Source organism: Cyrtonyx montezumae, unplaced genomic scaffold (genome assembly GCF_038088225.1).
Source record: "Cyrtonyx montezumae isolate F1298 unplaced genomic scaffold, pur_monq_1.0 scaffold_10, whole genome shotgun sequence".
In the NCBI taxonomy this organism is placed as follows: domain Eukaryota; kingdom Metazoa; phylum Chordata; class Aves; order Galliformes; family Odontophoridae; genus Cyrtonyx; species Cyrtonyx montezumae.
In genome coordinates this window covers 37,115,502-37,140,538 of record NW_027071826.1, presented here as the reverse complement: position 1 = coordinate 37,140,538, position 25,037 = coordinate 37,115,502, and the positions used below count along the sequence as shown (strand labels likewise).

The following is a 25,037-nucleotide window of genomic DNA, read 5'->3' as shown; positions in this document are numbered from 1 at the left end:
CACAGCCGGGTGTGTGTGTGCGGGACGGGGCTGCGCGCACCGTGGGCAGGTGACCCCGAGGCTGTCCCGGTCGAGGTGCTGCTGGAAGGGGCCCGCCGTCCCCTGCACTGGGCCGCCTCGGGGCTGGGTGCCGGCTGCGTGGGAGATTTTTAGCTGGCACTGGGCCGTTCGCCTGCTCGTAGCCGGTGCTTGGTGTGAAGCAGGAGCTGGAAAGTGCTGCACGTGTGAATGCTGCGTGTGCTGGGCTCCCGCGTGGAGCATGTTGGAAGGGGGGAAGAGGGCACGACGGCGCTGCTCTCGCCGCGGGAAAACGCGGCGTTCCCGCGAACTTAGTTGCAAAGTTTTTTATGGATGGGGGGAGGGGGGGGTGGGGTGCTTGCCAGGCTACTGCCGAGTTAATTCAACTCAGTAGCATCGGTGCTGTGGATACATTAAGAACGAAGCAAAAGAAGCGGGGGAGGCTTTGTCACCCGCTGTTCGCTAACAGCGGGCAGAGCGGGCGGTCACACAGCCCGGCGCGGCCCGCACTCAGCGGCCGGGCTGGGAGCAGAGCCGCGGGCAGGAGCACAGCCGGGCCGGGCCGCTCGGAGCACGGACCGCGTCTCAGGGGCACGCGGGGAGCGCGGCCCGACCCCGGCGGCACGGAGCGGCCCTGCCGGGGGCGGGGACGGCTTGGGGACGGCGGCCGCGGGGCCACCCCGGCGCCACAGAGGGTTAACGCCGGCGGCGGCGGGCGGCTGGGAGTTGTAGGCACCGCGGCATGCCGGGAGCTGTCGTAAAAGCCGCCATGGCGGCCGAACCGGCGCTGCCGGGCTCCGGGCCGCCGCGCGGGGAGCGGATCCGAGAAGCTGGCGGGACTCGGCTGCAGGGTGTGAGGGTGAGCTGGGGGAAGCAGCTCGTAAACAAGTGGAGTTAGAGTGAGGAAACTGCCACGCGAAGCTGGGAGACGGCATCAACAGGAGAGGCTTGGAGCGTCCGTGTGCCAACGGGATGAAGTAAAGCTAAGATTAATGGGATCTGATGGGGTTTGGTGATGCAAGTAGAAGGCGGTCGTGATCTCTTGAAGGAGAGCTCCTTGGTTCGGCAGCAAATTAGGTAGGCAGCAGGATGGCGGCGTGCTGCTGATGTGGTGGGGCTCAGGAAGAGCGTGAGTTAAAAACGTGCTGCGGGAGGGCCTCCACTAGCTATACAAAATACTAGCACCAAGGTGCGTGGCTTCCGGAGACCTTATCTGCAGCCCAGCTGATCGCCCACAGATAAACGGTTCTGAACGGATGCCGAATAGGACTGGATGTTAAGAGGAATCAAGATTCTGCTTGCTGGAAGATATAAAAGTTGGAAGTTGTGTGGTTTTTATATATATGGGAGGAAGGGGATTTGCAGGCTCAAGTTTAGCATAAGCAAGCTAAAAAAAAGAATGAACACGGTTCGCTGGAAACAACAAGAAAAGTTCTGATTGTTGTTCCGTAGATGCTCTAATGAGGTTCAAATGGGCAAGAAATTGACGTTTCTTTTAAAATGAAATTTGATAAATTCATGAAAGAAGATCGGTGTGTAGTTCTGCAAAGGAGTGGGGAGATTGGCTCAGGAATCCTGAATGCCCCATCTATTAGTTCAGTGCTCTTGTGACCCAGCAAAATGGACTGTGAGATGGATGTGTACTTCTGCAGCGGGCCCATTTTGATAAGGCTATTGCCATCATAGTTTCCTTTTCTATTATTCAAGTTTTTTTCTTTGGGACCCTTCCCAGAAGCAGAGTAGTTCAGTTATATTCACAGGTGCATCCCGTGTGTACATTTGGCATTATGCTAACAGAAAAGAAGCTGTGTTCTTTACCTTGCTGACTTCAACATGTGAAGTTTCTGTACGTTTCCACCCTTATATATTGAATAACTGTCAAGGTGTATAACGCAGCTCTACAGAACTATCTGTCCCTGGATGTGCTATTCATAGAAGTCCTCATGGAACAATTTTTAGGAAAACATTTAAATGAAAAACTTGAAGTCATCTAGGGCAAAGCAATATTGCATTCATGAATGTATGTGTAATCAGCTCCCTTGGGATGTTACCTGAGACCTTTTATCTTTCTTCCACTTTTATTTATAGACTCTGTAGTTTTTACGTACTGTACTTAGTGCAGCAGCAAAAAATTAACAGAAGAACCTTGAAATGAAAGAGTGTTGCTCTTCAGACCAAGGCTGCCATGGTCCAGGCAGACATTTTAGATACTTACCTGGCACCACTGCTATCTGGGAAGTCTCAACATCACAGAAAATTAAATGATGATTGCTTGGCCATCCTTTTTCGTTTTATCTTTTAGTCCACAACTGTTTCAAGTTACTCAGAGAGGAAAAATAGAAATGTTTTAAGGAGATAATGCCCCATTCAGTTGAAGTGATGGTGTCGCTCTCTTCATCAGCACATATGTTAAGTCCTTCCAGTGGCTCTTTTTCTAGTTGCTGAAACTGAGTAGTGAATGGATTATAGGGATTAAACTTCTTTCATTCCCCTAGAGGTGAGCAAGTCATGTGAAAATGGAAGGCTTATTTGGTAGGAGACAGTATGAAAGACTGGGAATACAAATATATATATATATATATATTATCTCTAAATGGCTTCTTGCACACTTTGTCTATAATAGAATGAGCTGCAGACAAACTTGAGGCTCACAGGGCAGAAACGTGACTGAACTGAACCTCTGAGTATGGAATGAAACATGCTCGGTCATTACTGAAACTAGATTCCTGAAACATTTTTCTTTCATCATAAGTTTGATGCTTCTGAAGAAAAATATACCTATTCATACGATATGCTTTCTCTTTTTCTTCTCTTGACCTTTTTGAATTAGAAAGAAGTTGTTGTCTTTCCCACTGTAGTGCTGGGAATACAGAATAAGGGCTGTAGCAGAGGAAGATTTTCTGACTTGATGTGGTCAGGTCATCCTACAAGGCCTTCTCCTGCAAAAGGAGGCACTTTCACTAGTGTCACCGGTTATTGTCATCCTCTTGTGCTGATGTTTCCAGAGGGGTGGTGTTTCATACCCCCTGAATAGGTGGCCTTCTGCATGGGAGCATTATTACAGTGTCTTTTGTCTCTGATGTAGTTTACTTCCTCATATTCCAACAATAAAAAAAACCAAACTAGTCAAAGGAGTGGAAATGATAGGCGAGCTCCCTTAGAAGAGCATCTCCTAGGAAAAAAATAGCTCAGAACCTCTACAATGATCATACACTTGGTACAAAAGCTGCTGGATGTTGTTATAGCAGCATCTACAGGAATAGAAATAGCAAGAAGAGAAATACGAAGGCTGGCATTGCCTCACTCTCTCTCCAACTTGTGAAAATTTTAGGAAGGAAATTTACATATTTTGGAGATACTTCTGCAGTGCCTTCTTATGCAGAAATTTACCTAGAAATTTAATCTTGTTAGATAAAAGTACTATTTGTACTTGTTTCAGAGTGGTGGTAGTCATTTCTGTTCTCGTTTCTGTGGAAGGAGTTCAAATGATTGCCACCATTCTTAACTGTTGTACTCACAGAGATGGCAGCTTGATTTAAGCCATGAAGGTGAAATGAGTTTTGCTTTCCCACCATCATGCACAAAGAAGCACTCGGTTTGAGAGGACAGACTTAACTAGTTTGAGCCAGGCAGTGCTACCATAAATTCCCTAACATTGTGTTGCCCTTTGATGCTTCAGTTACAATCAAGGAATGGAAGGACTGTCTTTTCAGTATCTGAAGCTCAGTCTGAGGCCCCCAAGTTGCCTGTTCAGGACACTGCTGAGAGGACCTCGTTCTGTTCCTGTTCTTGCCCCTGCATTTGTCTGCCTCTTAAGGGTATACAACAGATTTTCTCTTAACTTCTGTCTGCATTAGTGCTGTAGCTAACTCTTTGCCCTGCTGTTTCCTCACGTCTGATAATTCATGTTTGTGAAATACTGGCAGTAGCCAAGACAGAAAACCTTCTGTAAGTATCCAGCATGTGAATGTTTGAGGAGGCACTGAAGGAATGAGGATTTTTCTAAAGGATGTGATGACAAAGCTACTTCACTGGAATGTGGAAGAAAGGAAGTAGCCATGTGGAAGAGAGGAAGTGCTGTGTGATTCCTGTGCCACAGATAGGAACCAGCTGGTGCTAGACAGAGTCTGTCAGTGACAGCAGTTTCACACTCAGTACACTCCACAAAAGGATTCAGCAAAAGGGAGATGAGTGTCTAACACAGGGTGGTGGGTGAAAGGATGTCATAGATGAAGACACAAAGGTTTCTTATCAAATGTAGTCCATCATCTGGGTCTGAAAGTGACCTCATCATGCAAGGTGACACTGTGTGCTGGCAATGGCACAAGGGGGACATGTTCCTGAACTTTGTTCATTTTATATGGACAAGCATCTGTATCCCTTATCTACAGTTACGAAACTAGATAGCAGAGACATCAAGGATTAGACAATGAGAACACAGTACTTTGTTTCTACAGATGATATTTTCAGCTCAAAATCAATACATTTCAGTAGGCTGTAGGATTGAGAAAGGTTAATCTTCTATTGCTGCAGCCCATACTGTGTCTCTTAACTGAACACGTTCTGTGCTTGGATTTCTGCAGTATGCACAACTGTTTGGGCTCTTTTGAAGAAATAGTTGCTTGATTTTCAGCATTGCTGGTGACTGAGAAAACAAACCCCAAAACTTTCATATCTATGTTCTCCTCAAGCCTTTTCCAGTTTTGCATGAGGAGTGGATCTGGAGCCTTGTTGTAACAATTCATGAGAAATCTGAACAGGGAATGGCAGGGAAAAAAAAGAGGAATTATGAGGTTTTACAAGAGACAGCAGAGCTCACTTGCTAACTCAGGGTGGGAAAAAGTCAAAACTCCCTGTTCAAAGTATCAGAAGTTTGTAGTGCCATTAGTGTTGCTTCCTGTTCTGTTTAAAAGAATTGGAGTGGGCCTTTTCATAAAGATCAGTGTATGCCTTTATGACGTGTGAAAATTATAATCTGTAGACTTGACTAGTTAATATGCAGACAACTGTCTTGCTTTCATTTCAGTTCAGCTTCCATTCATCTGGCATAATCAGTTGTTGAGAAATGTGGGACTTTAATCCCTACAGTGTAAGGGTGTGCTGATGATGCCTCCATATCTAAAGAAACAAGACGAGACGTGCAATTGTAGCACAGTGTGGTAACCTACGAAGCCTCAATGATTTAGTTTGAAAGACTTGTGTTTCAGGCTTGTGTGTGCAGGTTTCTGTCCTTCTAATAGAAACTATAGTCAAAGGTGTGCAAATGCAGGTTAGAGAAACGTTCAAATCAGAAATTGCGCCTGTTTGTGGTACAGGTGCTTTCAGACAGAGGAAGGGAATACTGAGTTTCTGAGTTCCTTTTGCATGAGCTATGCAAAAGGGATGGAGGAGGTGCCTACGAAAAGTCTCAGGATTAGGAATCCCAAGCAAGACAGCTTGCTTCAACCTGGAGCTGGGATCCATGTATGAAATGTCCTGAGAGATTTATTATGGTTCACGTTGAGAGTTTTTCACTTAACCAGGCTGGTCAGATCCCATTGTTTCATTCTCTTCTGCATTGTATGCTGAGGCAGGGTGTCTGATTTGGAGCTTTGGATTTGGGCAAAGAAACAGTGCAGTGCTCAGAAGTGCAACAGCCGGGCCCCGTGCTGAATCTGGCCTCACTGCAATGCGTGTGAGTAATGGTAACAGAGTCATAAGAACAGAATGACTGTACGGGGGAGAGAGCTGCACTTGACTTGCTAGGGTGAAAAACATATTTGTAAAGGGATTCAATTAGTGCTGGGTACAAGAATGCCACTTAGTGAAACAAGCGACTGTACCTCTTTTCAGTGGCAGAAAAAAAGTGACACATCCTGGATAAGCAGCAGTCCCCGTTCCTATTCTTGGTGTCCCTGCAGAGCTGATGGCACCGCGGGCTGGGTTAGTCAGAGCCGAGCAAGGGATGAGTGCCAGCCCTGGTGTGCTGCACTGCCTGGCCAGCCGGCCGCGTGCCCAGACTGGCAGTGTGGGGGATCCCTGGCTGTGGGGCCTGCAGGAAGGGACTTGGGGAGCGGGGCAGAAGGCGGTGAGCACGTGCGAGGGGCTGCAGTATGATCTCACTGAGATGTGGGGCTGCTTAGGAGGTACTTGCATGGCAGCAAGGTCATGGGAGGTCTTGAAAATAACGATTGAATGTCTCTAACGATCAGCTGTACCGTCTTTTATTAATTCTGGTTTATTTCTCCTTTTTGCCTTCTGTAGATTTCTCCCTGTCTATAGCTCTGCATCCTCATTTTTCATTTTTATTTGCTGTTTTACTCACACATACTTACCCCTTTAGCTTTCCTAACTGCTTTCTCTGTTATCTCTCTTGTGATCTGACAGATAGTTGGGCCACGTTCCATGTGATGGAGCAACGCAGCTAAGCTGTAGGTTACCTTATGCTTGCGACACTGCAATCCCAAAGAAGATTGCATCTGCAGAAATGTGCCTTCATGCCTGGACTGATAAGTGATGCTGGGGAAGCACGGATCTCCTGGGCCTTGGCAAGGTATTCTCATACACGTGTGTGCATGTCGCTGTGCGAGTGTGTTCAAAATGTCCGTCAGCTCCATCAGCTCAGCTGACTGGAGGCTCCTGCAGGCTCGGCAGCAGCTGAGGGAAGTGAGAGCAGGGCTGCAGAGCTTGGGAAAGGGCCAAGTGCACCTTCAGAAGGGAGATGCCTGTTCCTGGGAATGTGTGGTGACCTTAAGCCAGAGATCCAAACCCCCTCACCTGACCTTTGTTTAATTCTTCCCCTTCCAGTGAGTCCCGCTCCCTGCCTGTGACTCATCCTTGTCTAAATGCAGCCTGCAAGCTCTCGGAGGACTGCCTTTCTCTCTGAACAGAGCAACATAAAAAATAGCAACGCTGTTAAATACTGGTTATTCAACGCAATTTTTTTGAGGACTGCCTTGCTGTATTTGTGCTCTCTGTCAAGAGATTTATTGATTCCCTGAGAGAACAGTAGAGCAGGTTCTGTCCTGACCCACAACAAGAAGGCTGTTTGGGCGCGGGCTTAGGGGCAGCACAGCATCGGTGTTATGGGCAATTGATATTGAAATTGAAGATGGTAGGCTCTGACCAAGGCCAGCAAATCTTAGCACCCGCATACTTCTGATCCACTTATATGTGGCAGCATCCCTTCGGAAAATGTGGTGACCATTATGTGGGCATGCAGCTTTTCAGCAGGCTGCCCAGCTTCCTTCTTCCAGCCCGTGGGCTGCTCCATGCTCCAGTGACCCTGACTGCCTTCCGACTCTCACCTGAGTTCTGTCTGTAACTGGGAGCAGATCTCTTGCTGAGCCGCAGTGGTTTCTCTTTCCAGATGCCGCTGCGGTGTCCCGTCTCCTCATTGCATTGTCCCCTGGAAGGCAGCAGTGATGATCGGCGGTGTGGTGCTGTCCTGCGGGCAGTTGAAGAAACCACCTTGGCAGTCAGCAGGAGGAGAACAACTGTGCAGTGTGATCGCAGCCAGTCCTTGCTCTTTCTAGCAATGTACAGCAGCACCCTGTTCCCAGGGAGGGGATGCTGTGACCTCCCTCTGATTATCTGCATCTATTTATGGAAAATGGGAAACGTAAAACAAAAAAGCAGTTATTTTTCTTTAATAAATCGATGAAACGAAGCAACCTTTGTTTCCGTTTAGTTTTCTTCGCGTTGGGTTGGTTCCCTTTGTGCTCAGCGACCCATCGCTGTCCTTCACCCCGGGCTGCGTGGGCCGCACCGCGCGTGGGAGCGCTGGAACTGCAACACGGCCGCGTTCCGGGCAGCGCCGCGCTGGTAGCGCATCTTCCCCGGCTCCGAGAAACAGTCCCTGCCCTAAGGGCGCTCGTAGGGGTCTCGCGAAAGAAGGACCGGGGGGGAGAGAAGCTGCGTGCCGGATGAGCGGGGGTGCCCGCTTCCCCCATCTTCCCCCCCCCCCCCGATGCGGAGGCTGCTCGCGGGCAGGCGGAGGGGGCGGGGAGAGCCCGGGGACGCGCTCGGGCCGGAGGCGGGGCTTCAGCATTTTATGAATGGGCTCATATGACGTCAGGAGGGGCGGGAGGAGAGGTTCCTCTTCTCGCCAATCCCGCGGGGTCCTCGGACCGAAGGGCCAACCGGAGCGCGCTCGCCGCGTGACGGCCATCTCCGGCGGCCAATGGCGACGAGGGAGCGGTGCCGACCACGTGGGGAGCAGGCCGCAAGTAGTACGGGGGCGTGTGGCCGCGCGCTCCCTCCCCCCTCCCTTCCGGCGCGGCGGCGGAGTGGCGCGTCCGCGCGAGCCTCGGGAGGGCGGGGCCGGCCGCGTTGCCAGGTTACCGCGTGATCGAGCGGCCCTTCAGCCAACGGCGGTGCGGTGGGGGCGGGAGCGGCGGCGGCTGCGGGCCGGCGGTGGCCGGGAGGGTTCAGTCCCTGCGCGGCCGCCTCCGCGGGCAGCATGCTGGATCCCGCCGCGCTGCCGGCCGCCGGCCTGCTCTACTGGGTGGGCGCATTGGGCACCCTGTACGCGGCGGCGCTGGGCGCCTTCCGTCTGCTGAGCGGGCTGCGCGTCTGGGTGCTGGGCGGCGGCCGCGCCGTGGGCCCTCGACTGGGCGCGTGGGCAGGTGGGTGCGCTCCGCGGGGCGGGGAGGGGGCCGCGTCCCGGCCGGCCGCGCGTGGGGGAGGCGGCGTGGGTAGCGCCGGGCGGCGGCGAGGCGCGCTCTGGTCTGCCGCGGTGTGCTCTCGCTCCCCGGCCCCCGAAGCGCGGCCGAGCGGGAGCAGCGGAGGGCTGCGGGCGTCTCGGAGCCCGAGCGGCTGTTCCCTGTTGCGCGGTGCCGGCTCTGTCCCGGTGCTCCGGCGCAGCTCCGGGCCGGGTCCGGCTGTAGGCGGCGGGGCCTCAAGCAGCGTGGAGCTGCAGTGAGAGCGTTCCCTGCCAGCACTTCACACGGACTGCACCCGGCCGATGGCTGCTGGCAGAAACTCTTTGCCTTCCCTTTGTCACGGTGATGATCTCTGAGCGTGACGAGGCGCGCTGGTCCCCGCCGCTGTCGGTCCCTCTCGGAAGCTCTGCGGGGCCGCTCGCCCCTCGCTGCCCTCCGACCCTTCTGTTGGTTTGGGACCGATTCACGAGTTCTTTGTTTTCCTCGCACACTCGCGGTTGCGTACATGCAGTTGGCACTGTGCTGTGTCTGGCTGCTCGTGCTTAGGAGGACGGGATGTGAGGAGGAGGAGCTAAGCTGTACTCGGGGGAAACGAAGTTTGTGCTGCTGTAAATTCAACCATAGTGACAAAAGGCTCATTTCTCCACTCTCACACACGTTTGAAGGTCTGGATGAGGCTTTTCTTTTTTCCCCTCGCACTGGCTTGGGTTTGGCTTCTCCACAGTGACCCATGTTGAGCGAATGTTTAGGTTTGTATGGGTGTACTTTGTGAGAATACGCCAAAGTTCGGGTCAGCTGCTCTGCAGCTTTAATTTGCCTTATAAACTGGTGACAGAAGCTAAGAATAACAACTTCCTTCTTTGGTAAGCAGTTTAGCTAAATAAACCTTGGTAGGAGCACGGTGCCAGGGAGTCACCCTTGGGGATGCAGCGTGATGAGGCCATCTCCCTGTCCTCCTCCAGCCAGGTGGGTCCGGTGGCAGAGGTTCTGAGGGAAAACATAGTGAGCTGAAGAGATGTGAATCATCCACTTTGTGTGTTCAGAATACTCTGGCGCTCCAAGTTGGGGTGCTCTAAAATTTCTAAAATCTTGGTCATGCCTATTACTTCAACTTCTTACTCTCAAAATTGCAAAGATTTTAATCAGGAATGACCTTAACTGGAAGCCAGGTTTATTTTGATGAGGCTCGGAGCATCCTGACCTAGCTGTAGGTGTCCCTGTTCATTGCAGGAAAGTTGGACGAGATGCTCTTTAAGGGTTCCATTCCCACTCAGATGATTCTATGATTCTAAAACCCTGGTTTTCTTTCAGGCCTCACAGTTCCTTAGGACAGCATGCTCTTCTTCCTCACTGCCTTTGGTACAAACACAGTTGAATAATGAGCAGACGTTTAGTGATTACAAAATGTCTGATAGCAGTGATGCTTTCTCATGTGGTGAATACAGCTGTACAGTTGTATTGGGGCCAACAAACTTTTGCAAAGATGAGCTTGCCTTAGTTAAACCTCTTGGAATTTATTCACTAATGTGCAAAAGTAACTAAATGTGGGCAACTTGCTCTAGATTTCTTTAAAAAGTGTCTGTAAGAGGTCATTAATCAGAGTGATGCTCTCAGCTGCCTCCAATTTTCTTTTCTTTCAGACAAAACCCCCACACTCAGCATTAACCCATTCTTTTCCTGTATAAATGCTGAGCAGTAACTTCCTCCATCAGCAGTGAGGGTGGGTGAGGGCTCTGCCTGCTCTTGCTGGCTTTTTCTTCTTAACCTAGGCCAGGCTTTGCTGTGCTTAGTCTGACATCTGACAATAGCGACTTCCAGGGGATCACTAGGGAAGATGTGGAAGACAAATGTAACTGGATGCGAGAGCAGTGAAGTAGATACTGGTGTCTTAACAGTCAGGTTCAAGAGTCAAGACGTGCCAAGTGATTCCCAAGCTCTGTTTGACAAGGAAGCAGGGCTAATTGCAAGCTCTAAAAAGACCTAAACTCTCATCTTATTATCATCTCTTATACAATGAGATGCTTATATGTAGACAGAGTGACAGGCTGGATGTTGCACTTGTCAAGAGTTTGAGTTTGCTCCCATGTACTGGAATTTGCTTCCTGTAGTCTCTGGAAAGTGTGCACCGTAGAAGAGCCCCTTCTTCTTTTGAAGTTATCATAGAGGTCTATGCAGAGGATGTTGGCTGCACTCCTGGCTGGAGTGCTCACCAGGTGCCAACTTGTTGGTACCTTTGAACAGCTTTTGCAAACACTATCATTTTCTCAAGCTTCTTAGCATTATACGAAATAAAGTTCTGTTACCAGAAGGGTGTTTTTCTTTTGTGAAGACAAATTTAAATCGCTATTGCACAAATGAGTGCAATCATGCTTGGCAGGCATTTGGCACTGCGCAACAGTAGATGACAGACCACATCGTAAATCGCTGTTGCAGATGAAAGCAGCCAGTCTGGTACTGTGCGTGGGAAGGCTGTAGGTAGTGGGGAAATGAGGAGGGTTTCAGCCCTCAGTTAGTGCTGCTCGCTGCAGGGTGGGAGAGGAGGGGCTCTGAGATCTGATTTTCCTGCTCCAGAGTGCCTGGCTGTGGTAGTTTTCAGTTGTGTCATTTTATAGCAGAATCCGTTGTTCAGGGATTTATCATCTTCAGCACTTCGGATCTGTGGCAATATTGTTATTTTTTTTTTTTTTAATGCTTATGATTCTGGCCGCTGTGTAAACACTTCTACCCTAGTTGAGATAAAGCACGGCACTTGTCAAGCCAAAAAGTAATGCTAAGAACATGTGAAAATGCAGCAGCTTGCTTTTAACCCCTGGTTGTGGCAGCTCTAGTCAAATTTTCAGACTGGAGTCTATGGCTATTAGCAGGGTGCTTGTGTAAGGTTACTGTACTAAGTGTGCTGGTGGCTGTACGTGGGGCTGGACAAGTGCTGTGTTCCTGGTGAGATCTGGCAGAGCTGCGCTCTTTAATGCTGTGGCTCCATCCTTTCTTGCCTGCAGGACCTTGCCAGCTCCCAGCCTCTCAGAGAGGCTCTGGAGTCTTTTACGTGGACTGCTGCTGCTTGCGTACACCAACATCTGGTTTGCTTCCTGGTATAGAGGAGCAATTATACTCTGTCGTGTTTCCTATGCTTTTGCTGCCTCTCTGCTTTCTGGTTGTGCTTTTTAGGTGTTTTACTCTGCACTTTCTGTTACTGAGCGTTAAAATGTCTGCTTAGTAGCATTGCTCAATGCTTGTGAAACGCTCCTGCTTGCACACGGCTATGGGAGGAAGAAAGGCACGGCAGAGCCAAGTGCTGAGCACCAGAAGCACACCATCCCGTCCCTGAGCTGCTGCCTCCCTGTGGACGAGCTCCTGCAGATCGCTGCTGCTCTTATGCTGGCACCTGCTCAGCCTGCACTGCACACTGGTGCGCAGCCGCCTCTGCCCGCAGCATCAGCCAGCTCATCATCCCCAGCTCCAGAGCTTAACCCGGTGTGATCGCTTCCCTTCTGATGTTTTAGATACCATTTTGATTTTTCAAGTGAAATTCTGGGTGTAATTTTTTCAGTAATGCGGATCTAGTGTCACTGAGGAAATCTAATCAGAGTATAAGTGGGCTTTGCCTTATTTAGTGGCAGTGAAGGGCAATTAAATTCTCCTACTACAGCTAATGCTGGAAGAGAACTGTATGCACGTTTTCTTGCACAGCTTCCAACTTAGTCCTGTGCTCTCAGCAACAGGCAGTGACACCTGAAATCTGGGGTTTGGTTGAAGGCTCTGAAAGAAGCTTCTGGTGTAGCAGTGCACAGAAGTGGGGGTGAGGTGTTCACCAAAGCAGAGGCTGAGGAAGTGGTGCTGTCCTTTTGTTGCTTGTGCTTTTTTCACTTTCATAGAATCATAGAACAGTTTGGGATGGAAGGGACCTTTAAGATCATCTAGTTCCAACACCCATGCAACTCCCACCCAGCTTCTCTTTCCCAGAGTCCTATCATTACTCACAGTTGTTTGTCCCAGAGTGGCTGGGAGGTGCCCCCGAGGCACGTTGTGTGTGCAGTGGTTGCCATCCAGTTGGTGATATGCACCCTGGGTTTGATTGCTTTTTCTGGTGGTGATGTTGTTGTTGTTGTTTTCTCTCTCTCCTTTCTATTTGTCTCTTCTTGTGCAACTGTAAGTTAAGAAGTTGTGGGAGTGTATACTCCATCAGTCATGGCAGTGCCCATGAAGATCTGTGCCTCCATGTCTAGAAGGGCTCCATACTTACTGGGCAAGGGCAGGGTGGGGAGCTGAGCTCCTGGGATGTTACCTGTAAGGACTTCCCAAAGGATTTTTCATGCGTGTTAGAAGGCTGCCAACCGAAGCAGAATGGGAGAGGAGCTAGAGTGAGGGTGGAGGACTGAAGAGTGAGATGTGCTCAAAGGCTTATTTTATTGAGCTGCAGTCTGATTAATCTGGTGCAGTCTCTCCCATCTGCCTCAGCAGTCTTCAGCCTGCATAGTAGGGCTCAGCTTGGTGCAGCTCTGGAGTCAGGTCTAGTAACAGGAGCAAGGGGAGAAGGATAGGACGGCAGAGAGTCACTGAGCTTTCAGAAGAAGGGTCTGTCCTGTCACTATCTAAAAAAGATTGCAGTTAATTATGTTTCTTGGGGTTCATTCCTGCCCTCAGATATCCCTGTGTATCCAACCCCATCTCTGGCATGGGGAAAGGAATCTGCACTCTGCTAAAGTTAACAGTTGTGTTAAAAGCAATGTTAGCTGATCTGGTACCAAGTCTTTACATTGGGTTTTTGTTTCAGTAGTGCTCGTTCTGTCATTGCATCTCCATCAAACCTTTCGATACTCCACATAATTATATTGGTTCCCAGATTCTCCTCTGTCTTCCATTCACTGGGTTGTTTCTTTACCTTTGCTGATTTTTGCCAGTTCTAGACTTTTTTTTTGTCTGTTTGCTCCAGTGTCAAGGGCCTTGCTCATTTTCCTTTGTACTGTGAGCAGCTTACTGCTTGTCCTGTGTGATGGCATCTCATAGGTGTGGGGTTATCATCAGTCACAAGAACCCAGCATGGGGTTTAACAAGATGCCTTTCTCATCCATTTGGCAAGGGGAGAAGAGACTTTAGACATAGAGTTTTTCTTCCCCTTGTGCTGGCACTGATGTTTGTCCTGTCCTGCACTGGCTGAGGAGTCTGCCCTGAAGGAAGTTGCTTGGTTTTGGTTTTGTCTGTGCTTCTCAGACTGCTTTGCTGTGGGTCATGTGAACTCCATTGGTGTGTCGAGCTCAGTAGCAGCATGAAACAGTGTTGAGGAAGTAACTTTGACTTAACTTCCTTGGTTCAGCAAGAAACACGTGGATTTTTGAGCTGCCAGCTGTGCAGAATTGTGGCAGGATCTCACCCCAGCTGGAGCCTTCTGTTCTGTGCTGTCGTTGGTTGTGGTTAAAAGCAGAGTGTGGAAGCTCTGATACGAAACATTGCCTTGCCAGCATATGAAAATAGTTAATTTTTCAGGGAAATATTAGTGTGATGTACTGATGTAGTTCAACTTGTTTCAATCACTGCAAGTAAGCTTTGGCTTGAAATTGTCTCATAAAGTAATCCAGAATAAGTCGGTGGGAGCTGAAGCAGCTAAGGAGGCTTGCTGGCAGCCTCACTCCTACAGGAAAATCTGGGGAGTCTTCTGCTGGGGAAGAAAATACTGTGAGTTTTCAAGGGCTCAGAGTGAAATATAGAAGGCATCTGTGGCTGTTTCTTTACTTAGAGGTGGGAAGGAAAAGGGAATGTCGTCTGAGCTTTTCCTTGAGTCTTTAACACAAACGCCTATTGCGAGACAGAGCCGATCCAAATAAAACACTCAAGTATTTCTAAAGCGCTCTAGCATAGGTCTCTCCCTAATGTTTGATGATAAGATATCAAGTAACCTTCTAAATTGATTCATTTGGGTATATTAACATCATTTAACATAATTCCCTCCACCCACCCCGCCAGTGGTGGACTGAAATAATGAAAGCAAATGTAATTAAGAGTATGAGGTGGAAGAGACGTCAGTAATCACATTTAGGTGGAGCAATATACGCATCCTAGGGCCAGAAAGGCAGGCTGGCCTTCCCGTCTGCTTGGTATGTAGCGCTCTGCCTCCGTCTTTCAGCTCTGAGCAGCCCCTTTTTATGAATGGCAGCTTTACCTCGATTGAGCCAGCTCTGTGTTCTTGCTGGAAAATCCGCGGGTAGAGGGTGCTGGCGAGCACCTGAGCGGTCCTTCTGACAATGCGGAGAAGAAAGACTTTTCTGAAAGGTGTGGTTTGTGCTTGTTTCAGCTCCTGCTCGGGAACTGCAGTGCACAAAGGCAAGATAATCAGATGACTTCTAATTGGAACAAAGCTGCTGTTGTGTATCGGTTCCTAGAGCAAAAGCTTAGATATAAACAAACAACAGGCTTGAAACATTGCAGAGCGCCTCTTGCTTTTTTATTGAAGGCAGGGTATTTTTAGAAGATGCATTTAATGGCTTTTCAACAACTTTAGACTCTGTTTGTTGTTTTTGTATCAACAGTCTGTGTGAATAGATCGCTCCTCGTCATCATTAGGTAACTTCTATTCCAAAGACTCAAGAAATTAAGATTCTACTTGTTTTACTTCTCTACGTTTTTAATACTTATTTTTGTAACATCTTGGCAGCTGAATAAAGGCTTTCCAGTTACATCAGCTTTTAGCTGTGGTTGCCATTGCGTCTCTTTAACAGCACATTATCTCCTAAATATACTCTTATGCCATCTTTGTCTATGACAACATGAACAGCTATTTCCAGTGTGCCTGAGAGGGCTCTGCTTTTAGCAGAAATAACAGCTGTGTTACATAGAGGGAGAGGTAGCAGCAGGCCTAGAGCTGGGATAGCACAAAGATGCTCACCAGCCCCTCCTGGAATGCAGGACATATGCCACCACTTCCTTCACCCCAGAAGCCCTGCTGTAGTGGTTGGTGGCAGCAGGAGGGCACAGAGCTGCCTTTCTGGGCAGGGGGAAGTGGGCAGCCTTGTAGCCAATGTTTGTTTGTGCATTTGGTAGCAACAGGCCAAGGGATCTTGTCTGCCCCTTTCTGTGTTTGGGAACTGGAGATGGAGTGACCTGAAATGTTGGATCTTCCCACTCAGTGGGAGTAGCAGCATTGCCTTTTACTAGAAGATACAATATCTCTTTCACAAGAAGATATCAAGTAACATATGCTATTTTAGGAAGCAGTCTGGGCTAATTACCTTTGTTCTGTTACGTCGTTGAGGTGCTAGAGTCTCACCTGTAGTCATCAGAAAAGTTTCAGTTCCACCTGCACTAGATGGGCAGCGTGCCTTTCATTAGGGGCACAGTGGGCTGGCCCTACTGCTTGGAAGCTGCAGGCATCGCATTCCTGCCAGGCGTTCATGCTGCTGTGCTGAGTGTTTTCTGTCTCTACATGTGAGGTTGTGTGAAATTCCCCAAGTACTGCTCCCAAACAGCTGTTTGAGGGCTCTGCATGATGAAGTTCCCGTGCTCCAACTTCCCTCGTTCGGAGCAGGTAGTGTGATTGAGGCACAATCCTCTGTCATCGCTTGTGCTGTTCTGCAGAATCCTTATTTTCCTACCTCAATGTCCCTAGAGCAAATGCAAACTTCTCAGTGTACTGCTTGTTTTAATGTTGCTCCTAGCCAAAATGAATAAAATATCACTAGGTGTCTTCCTGCCTCAATTTCTGCTCTACTTTTGAGCAGTTGGGATCTCCAAAAGAGTTTAACTCCCTGCGCTGCACGTGGCATCTGAATGAGGTCTGTCTGTGGCCTTGTTCCCTTTCCCTGTTTTTGAGTTCTACCTGGATCTGTGTCCCCACACATCTATTGAGTGAGGAAGAGGTTTGTGGCTAAGCCTGGGACATCGTCTGGAGATTAGAAGTCAAACAGAAGTAGCTTCTGGTGTAGCTCTGGCTTCAGGAATACCTCCACTTTTGAAAATGGACAGGTGGTGTTTTGGTCTATGAGGGATCGTGGCAAAACCTACCAGGATTTTGTGATGCGTTATGCAGAGGTCCCTGTGGCTGTCAGGGAGACCTGAAGGGTCCCTGAATCCGAAGGGCTGAAAAATCCTTATTCTATACAAAAATAATTAAAAAAAAAAAAAAAAGGCCGTAGCATTTCTGGAACTCTTTTCTGTTTTGAGAATTTTTAGCTTTTGAAACAGTCACCCAGCAGAAATGTGTCTTAACGGTTGTCAGTTATATGCAAGAAGGTTTTGAAAGATCTCTAAGAATGGAAATATCTTTTGGAAGGATTAGGCTTTGATTTAGCTTTGTGGGCTTTTCAAAGTCCTCACTGGAATTCAGCAAGGAGCTAGAGCTGCTTCATGTTCCAACTGAAAATCAAGAGGTCAGAAAATCCCTGCACAGCATTGTGTAACTTTTTGTCATGCACAGTGCAGGGCAAGTGTATGTGCTGGGGGATGTGTACACGCATTTTTTTTTACTCTATGTATAAAATTGGAGCCCTTTTTTAGGATATCTGACACGAGAAAGGGTTATTTCTGTGTGTAATGTGCTGGTGCAGAGAGTGGAAGGTGGCAGCGCTGGGTTATTATATTTCTTGTAGCGTGTTTTAATATGGCTTGAGCTCTCAAGTGAAAGGCGCTGGGAGAGCCCTTGCAGCTATTGCATCACTTGCCAAAAATAGAATCTGTGCTGCATAAGGCCGCTTGTCTGCAGTGTGGCTAGGCTTGAGAAATTAGTGCTCCTTGTGAATGATGTTTGGTCACTTCTGCTTCTCAGCTAAGCAGGTTTTTAGTTTAAATTTTGAGGCAAAATGAAATAAGAGGTTTTCTTTTTCCGTCCCCGTGGGTGGGGTAGGTGTGAAAGTAGCAGTGTCCACAGTTCTGTCTGCAGCACGACTCTAAAAATACATTTTTAAGCTTACTAAAACTGCAACTTAAAGGCTCTGGTAAATATGTCCTTATGCTGTAATTTTCTGAGGAAGGAGAGAAGAAAAATCTGCTTTGTGCAGAACGAAGTACTCTGCCACTCTCATTGAAATTTAGGAGTGGTTTTTTTTTTAATTGCAATTACACAGTGCAAGCAAAGTATAAAACTAATCTAAATTCTTATGAAGAAGAACCAAATCCCAATCCTTTCCCCTGAAAATAGTAGGTATGTTCTCTGGTGTTTTGTTCTGAAATCTCCGTCAAGCTGTACCGGCAAGGGAAAGCGTTTGTATTCCAGTGGTGTTGCTGAACCAGACAGGTCTGCAGCACAGCATTTTATTTTTAGACTCTGGGTTGCCATTTTTATCCTGTAAAAAATATTCATCAGAGTCTGGGTGACAGGCCATCAGTTTTTATAAATGTGTCAGACCACGTTTTCTCCACCTTTCTCTCTCTCCTTCTCCTTTTATGTCCTGCTGTACACAATTCTTTTTCGGGGGGAAAGGGAGAGGGGTGCAGGTTTTAATTCATGCATTGGATTTTTCAATTCACAGATCTTTAGCGTCACCCGATTCATTCATCTTCTGCACTTGGCTGCTTACGCAGCTTTGCTCATTGTCTGTCATGGGTGAAGTGCTCTGGTGCACAGAGCTGAAGGCGCAGGCAGGGGGAAGCAGGGCCAGTGCTGCACCAATCCCCTTGGCTGCCTCCTCCCTCGGTGCACCCCGAACCACACTGGGGTGGCCACAGTGATGCGACTGAGAAATGTCCCCAACATGCACTTAACATCACGTGTACGTATATATGTATGTATATGCATGATTAAGGTGTAGAAAATTACTTCCTGGATCTCCTTGAGGTACGTTAGTATAGACCAGGTGACTCTTAAAACACAACTGTGGACACCTCTTCTGGTCTGGGATGTGGGGAGGTGGCTGGTGCCTGCTGGAGGGAGCTCTGAGCCGAGAGGCTTTAGGAACGTTCGACAGCTGCTCTCACTGAGCACAAACTTACAACCCACATTTTCTCTTGAAGCAGGAGTGCCATGTACTGCTGCTGCTTCCTTATGTGCTGGACTTGGATCTTCCGTAGCTTTCTGAAGAAATTTGTTTTTGAGCCCTTGATGAGCCTTCCAAATTTGCAGGCAGCTTGGGATCCCAAAATGGGAGAGGAGCTTGGCTTTGTGTGGCTTTCAGTTGCTTGTGTGTGCTGAGGAGGAATGGTTGCATAGGGAAGTGGCAGACAGAGCAGCTTGCCGAGCTGAGTTTGCTCGCGGCCCAGTGGGACCTGCCTGGAATGGCTGAGGGTCACACAAGTGCTGGGAGACCAGAAGGACTGAGTGAAACCAGGGAAGATGGTGCCAGGGTTCTATCGATATCTGAAGCTCCGAGTCAGCTCTGTCCTAGTAGGTTTGGGTTTATCCATAGTTGTAAGAGCTTCTGAGATCCTGGGAACACTGGTACCAAGAAAGCTTGTCGGAGGCACCGGTTAGGTTTAAGTGTTATGCTGGTTAACGGTAGGTAGTCACAAATGGGAAAGCAATAAATGAGTTAGAGTGATTGGTCATGTATTTTCTAGCTTAAAAATGTGGATTTGGTATGCTTAGATTGTACGTAAACATGTGTTGGTAAGTTTTCTTCAGTAACTGGGGGGAAAGGACTGGATTTCCATCTTATTTATAGGAGCACTGTACAATGAGACCTTCCTTTGATGGTTCTTGGCTTCAGTCGTGCATCTTTTGTGTATGGGCATATGATACATGTAGCATGTGGAACAGTTTAGGTGGTCACCTCCCTGCGTGTGTGTAACTAATAGGTAGCTTACAGATGGGCTTTATCAATTACATTTCTACTGCACAAGATTGCACTATAAATTTTCTCAGGGTTAAAGCTTGTCTTTGCTCTTACACAGGTAGGTAGCTATCCTGATTTATGATGTTTGTTCCTAAAATTCAAATTTCCTCTTCTCATGTTGCATGTTGGCATTTGTAAGCTGTAGGGAAGTGGCCTTGTGAGAGCGGGTAGAGTGGTTGGTGGTATCCCAGCAGAAATGAAGTGGCCCGTATGTTTCAGATTTCTATCTCCTTTGATTGAGTTTGAAATCACTTTTGTGAATAAGAAATTAAGAATATAGGGCTGGACCTAAAGTGGTTTATTGTTGTGAAGGGTGGTGATACCAAGGTTGGAGAACCTTACCAGAGGAAGCAGTGTAAGGAGTAAATGCGTCAGTGGCAATGTGACATGCTCTGACACAGCTGGTCTGAGTGTTGTGTGCATGCATCTGGCTGCTCCTGGATAGGAAGGAAGGTGTGAAACAGGACAGTGCAACTGTGTGTTTGTTCTTGATTACTCCAGAAGGATGCAGAGTTCAGTCGGGATGGCCTGAGATTCTGCAGGGGGTGGCTTGGGTCTGGATAGCAGGCTCAGCAGCCTGGTTGTTGGGGGGAGGGGGAGGGGGGGTGATGAAGTGGCTGAGCAGCTCTGCAGCTTGGAGGTCCAAGAGAGCTGGAGTTTAAAGGAAGGAAAAAACAAGTCTTGCCGATCACCTCCTACAGTGTCACTTCTCTAGTGTGTGCTGTGCTTCCCAGTTTTCTTATTTTTGGTACATTCTTGACGTACTGATGTTTCTACTCTGACTTGCATTTGAAATGAAGATTTTAATCCTGAAGGTGGAAAGGGAGCATAATTTTGCTATTTAAAATGTATTTAATCATTTTAAACTCATTTTTCTAACCACAAAGCATCTAGTCAAAAGACATTCCAATAGACAATCAAAGGGTTGCCTCGGTGTCCAACCTTGTAACTTTTTCATATGCCGTATGTATCTGTTTAATAACTGAATTAAATTACTGGGAAGTCCATGACTTCAATTCAGAGGACAGAAGGAAAGTGAGATGATCAGCATCTTCTCACAGTGATTGGCAGCTGGTAGAAAAAGCACCAAATATGCAGTTAGCAGATCAATTCTGAAGAGGAGGAAATGGTGCTGAGTAACTTCCTGCCACAGTCTGTATTCCTCACTGAATATGGAAGTGTTTGAGTAATGTGTGTTAAGTTATTACCAGCATGAGTGATGGTGGTATAACTGTGGTTTGCTGCATATAGAAAGCACACTTTGGAAAATGTAGCATCATCCCATCCCTGAGCAGTGTGCTTTCGCTGCTTTCAGTGTATGGGCTTTTATGTCTAGCTATTATCTGTAGGCTAAGTCCAGTTCAACCAAAATTTTTCTATGCTTGCCTATCCATGAAGCAGATCAATGGCCATGTCAACAGCTGCCCAGTAGCTCTGTATTGCCTGCTGCAGGCTGAACTCAGTACTGGGAGCTGCTCTCTACCTCTCGCCCTCTGCAGCATGCTCTCACTGAACTGGAGGAATATCTTTGCTCCATGTTGAGTCATAGAACGGCTTAGGTTGGAGGGAGCCTTAAAGATCATCTAGTCCCAATCTCCTGCTGTGGGCAGGGCTGCCAACCACCAGCTCAGGCTGCCCAGGGCCCCATCCAGCCTGGCCTTGAGTGCCTCCAGGGCTGGGGCGCCAACAACTTCGTGCAGCCTGTGCCTCACTACTCCCAGAGTAAAGAATTTCTTCCGAACATCTAATCTAAATCTCCTTTCTTTTATAGTTTAAAGCCATTCCCCCTTGACCTATCACTATCAGACCATATAAAAAGTCAGTCACCCTCCCTTCTGCTTGTAAGCCCTCTTCACAGCAGCCCATGAGACTGTGACATTTAGCCTAAGAGCTATACTTAGTTTTCTTTAGGGGATCCTGAGGATGGACCAGTGGATTTTTTCATGATTTTGAGAGGGAGCGTGGGAAGCGCTTGAGCTGTCATTTTGCACTTGCTCAAATGCAGGATGGATAGGTCACCTCAGTCATCTGCTCATGGGCTGTTGTGTGATGGGTGCAGTAGTCCAAGAAGATAGTGAGAACTTCTCTCTTCCTTTCTTTTGCATGTAAAAGCTCTCACCAGTGTCCTGTTATAAATTTGAGAATGTCTGCTTTCAAGGCTTTTGATCTAGGAAAGGAATTAGCTTCCTTGCACAAGCAAGGAAGTTGCTCAGATAATGCTGTTCTTAAGAGAAGAGGGAATGTCCCTGGTCATCCTTACTGATTCAAATCTTGTTCATGCTATCAAGCTTCAGAAGTCAGTCTCAGTTCTGTTTGGGCCACTGTGCATTTGTCTCTTGTGCATCTAGCTGCAGCTGGCCTCTTTTCTGAACACATGAGCAGACACGCTCTGGAATTCTAATTATACATTGAGGTGGGGTAGGAAATTGTAGTTTTTCTGCAGTCTTTTGACAACCTGAGGTAGTCTAGAAGCATGGGATTAATATAATGTTTAAAAAAAAACCCAACAAACTAAATTCAGGCTTCTTTTGTTCCCATTTTCCCTCTGGTCCTTTGGGTTGGACCCACACAGGTTTCTATTGAAAGTTTTTGGTTCTGTTTCCTGAGCTACGCCTGCCTTGCCCTGCATTGCTGTCTGTATCTCAGAGCTCCTTCAGCAGTTCAGCTTCCTTAACTTGTGGTTTCAAAAGACATCCTAATTTCCAGGCATGTTTGTGACCAGCTTGTATCTTCTTCCCATTGTGAATCTGTGCTTTTCCTTTTCTGGTGATTATACTTTGTGAGCTTATGAAGAGCAGACAAAACGCTTTCAAAGTCATCTCCTCAATCAGGTAACTCTTAATCATCTTAGCAGCCCTTTTTCAAAGCTGTTTTCATTTAAATTACTTAAAATATATTATTGCTTTCTGTTATGATGGGCAGCACCTCATCGGTCCATTTTATTTTCAGTCACTGCACTTCAGGTACCTCTCTTCCATCACTTACAACTGTCACCTCAACTGCAAACAAAGTTAGTCACCATAGCATGACTTGACATCTGATGCTAACATGTCACCATCTGGTGGCATTATTACTGAGTTTTTATTACTCAAGTCTATAAAGTCGTCTTTCTCTATGTATTGGGATGCTGTGATCCTTTCTTAGTGGTTTAGTTGCCTGCAAATTTCATAAAGAACGTTGGTCAGCAATAATGACACCAAATAAGATCTATGCTGTGATCAGTCACAGAGGAGCATACCTAAGTAATTGTTTTTTTAATACTGATGAATTACGTTATTGTTATTATTATAATTATTTGTATTCAGGCACCTCCCTGCCGAGTTCCTGGTGACATTCTAAAATTCTCAGTCACCTTCACACCGGTAGTTTCCTTTAGTTGTAACATAAAACCGTTTTCTTTTGCCCCGTGTGTTTGGAGCGTTATCCTTGTCTAAACTGGTGGCACATTCTTGAAGCTTGGCACATTTTGCCTTTTCATTAAAAATGGATCGTGTGTTGCATTTGATCCCAGTCTCTGCTATTTTCTGTGCTCTTGATTATTCCGAGAACTTGCAAAGCTTTGAGTCCAATCTATCTATGCTTATTTCCAAGCAAACATGCAAAAGCCTTCAGCTGGTGCCAATCCTGAGCTATCTGATCTTCAGAACTTCACTGCATTCATCCTCTGCTGGAGGCAGGAAGACCAAGCAACCTCTGTATGTGTGCTTCCTTGGTGCAGTCATACTTAGTGTGACAGTGAGCATCTGTTGCGTGTTTCTCAATGAAGAGCAAATGAGAGCTTGTTTTTGCCTAATACTAATGATGTGCAGTAAACCTCGTGATAACCTTGCAGAGCAATAGCTTTTCAGCCCTGGACAGGTACCCTGGACAGCTCCCGTGCCGCTGCAGAACTGACGTTCAAGTCGTTCCTGGTGTACTCTCCATGGTGCTTCCAAGGCCCTTGCTTGCTAGCCTCGAAGTCAACACTGTTCCCAGATCTGTGACAGAGTGCCGTGAGAGCTCTGTAATCAGGAGAGAAGATGACAGTCTCCTGGCCCCATTGCACAGCCCCAGGGAAGCAGGCCCTGTGGCGGTGGGTTGAGGGCAGTGTGGGTGATAAGGGGTGCCTGGGGCACTGGAAGTGTTGTACAGGAGCGACAGGAGCTGGTGGTATGTAGACACTGCCTGTGGCTTTCCTGAACTGTTCTGTGTTCTTGCTGAGATTTCTAGATTGCTTCTAGCTCTTGAGTCTAAAGAAATATGAGGAGTGCACTGCCCCAAAACCTTTCTTGCTGTATTTCTAGATGAAATGGGAACTTGTCAGTGCTGTGATATTTATAGAATATTTTTCTACCCACAATCCTAGCTCTTAGACACAAGCTGTTACCAAGTAAGTGTGTGGTTCTGGGAATTGAACCTCTTGCTGTAGCCTGTCTTTTCAGAGCCTGACCATTAGGCGTTAGCTGCTTTGTGCAGGAAAAAAAAGCCTTCATGTGGAAAAAATATCCAGAATGTTGATGATTTCAGATTAGATACAGATGATCTTTCTGATGAGGCTTCCTATTTCAGCAAATTGAATTGGGTATGGAATTGAAGTTTGTAATTCCTGCACCAAGTTTTCTGTTTTTATTTAATAAAAATGCAGGGAGTTGCTGCCGTCTTATTAATTTGCAGCCAGCATGCTTATCTTCTTTGTTCTTTGTTAAATATGAGCTGGCATGTGTTAGACTGCGTTAGTGTTCACTCTTTGGGACTTCAGTGGTTTCTAAATTTGGCTTTGCTAAGCCGGTGCCCTGTTTGCTCGAATCAACTGGGGCTGCTATTTTTAGCAACAAAAGGGAATTGAAATAGCAATTTTCTTTCCATGTAATAGATCCCCAGGAGGAATACTGATGCAAGCTCTCTGTCATCCCATATTCTCCCCCTCCCCAAAAGCACTCAGACGAAAGGCAGCTGTCACGGTTTGCGGCTGTATTAATCTTTAATCAATCGAGTGTTTTCTGCATTCAGGTGTTGAGGGGAAAAAGGGTCACGACGAGGATCTGCCTAGAATAACTGAGCACTCGTGCATGGTCTGTGCAGTCAGGACTCGGTGGGTAACGGCAGGGAATAGACAGAATGGCTAAAAATAGGATTTGCTTCCAGTGTTTCTCCAGTCTATTTTTGATGCTTGATTTTGATAAGGTTGATTGGACTCTTACTAAAAATAGCCGTTCCTAGCAAGTTGAGGACAAAAAGTAGAATATTTTTAACCAGCACAGACTAAAGTACTTTTGTTGGCTGGAGATAATCTAGAAGCTTGGTATTGGTCAATTGCCAGTGATTTATATAAATCTGTAATAGATGAAGCACTGCTTGAAGCCAAGCAGGGATAGTCTCTTCTTCTCTTGCCAGCTTTTGTTTTCCCCAGGAGCTGTCATATTCTTAATATAGCCTCTGCGTTTCGTAGCAGAAGAATCTCGAGTCTTTAGTTATTTATGCAGTGTACTTCAAACCTATGCTAAGGTTAGCTATGCTAGGAAGTTTCTCTCAACTGTACTGCTTAAAAAAGCCACATAGCTTCCTAGTTTATACCGTATGTTGTTTCTGCTGCAGGAGGATGCTGTGCAGCAAGGAAAGAACCTCACTGTTTTTCAGAGTCTGT

The 25,037-nt window shown here is 47.3% G+C and overlaps 1 protein-coding gene and 1 long non-coding RNA gene across 2 annotated transcripts in view; both read left to right on the top strand.

The window, feature by feature from the left end:
• Positions 1-778: 778 nt before the first annotated feature.
• On the top strand, positions 779-7,437 carry LOC136060424 (uncharacterized). Its single transcript, XR_010623355.1, has 3 exons — positions 779-1,095; positions 6,385-6,550; positions 7,367-7,437. It is a non-coding gene; the product is annotated as an uncharacterized LOC136060424 (long non-coding RNA).
• A 742-nt stretch (positions 7,438-8,179) lies between these two features.
• The window catches only part of HSD17B12 (hydroxysteroid 17-beta dehydrogenase 12), a 69,944-nt gene continuing 53,086 nt past the window's right edge, over positions 8,180-25,037 (top strand). The window contains 1 exon segment of the mRNA XM_065754953.1: positions 8,180-8,624. Within this exon segment, the coding sequence (XP_065611025.1) occupies positions 8,180-8,624 (445 nt within the window).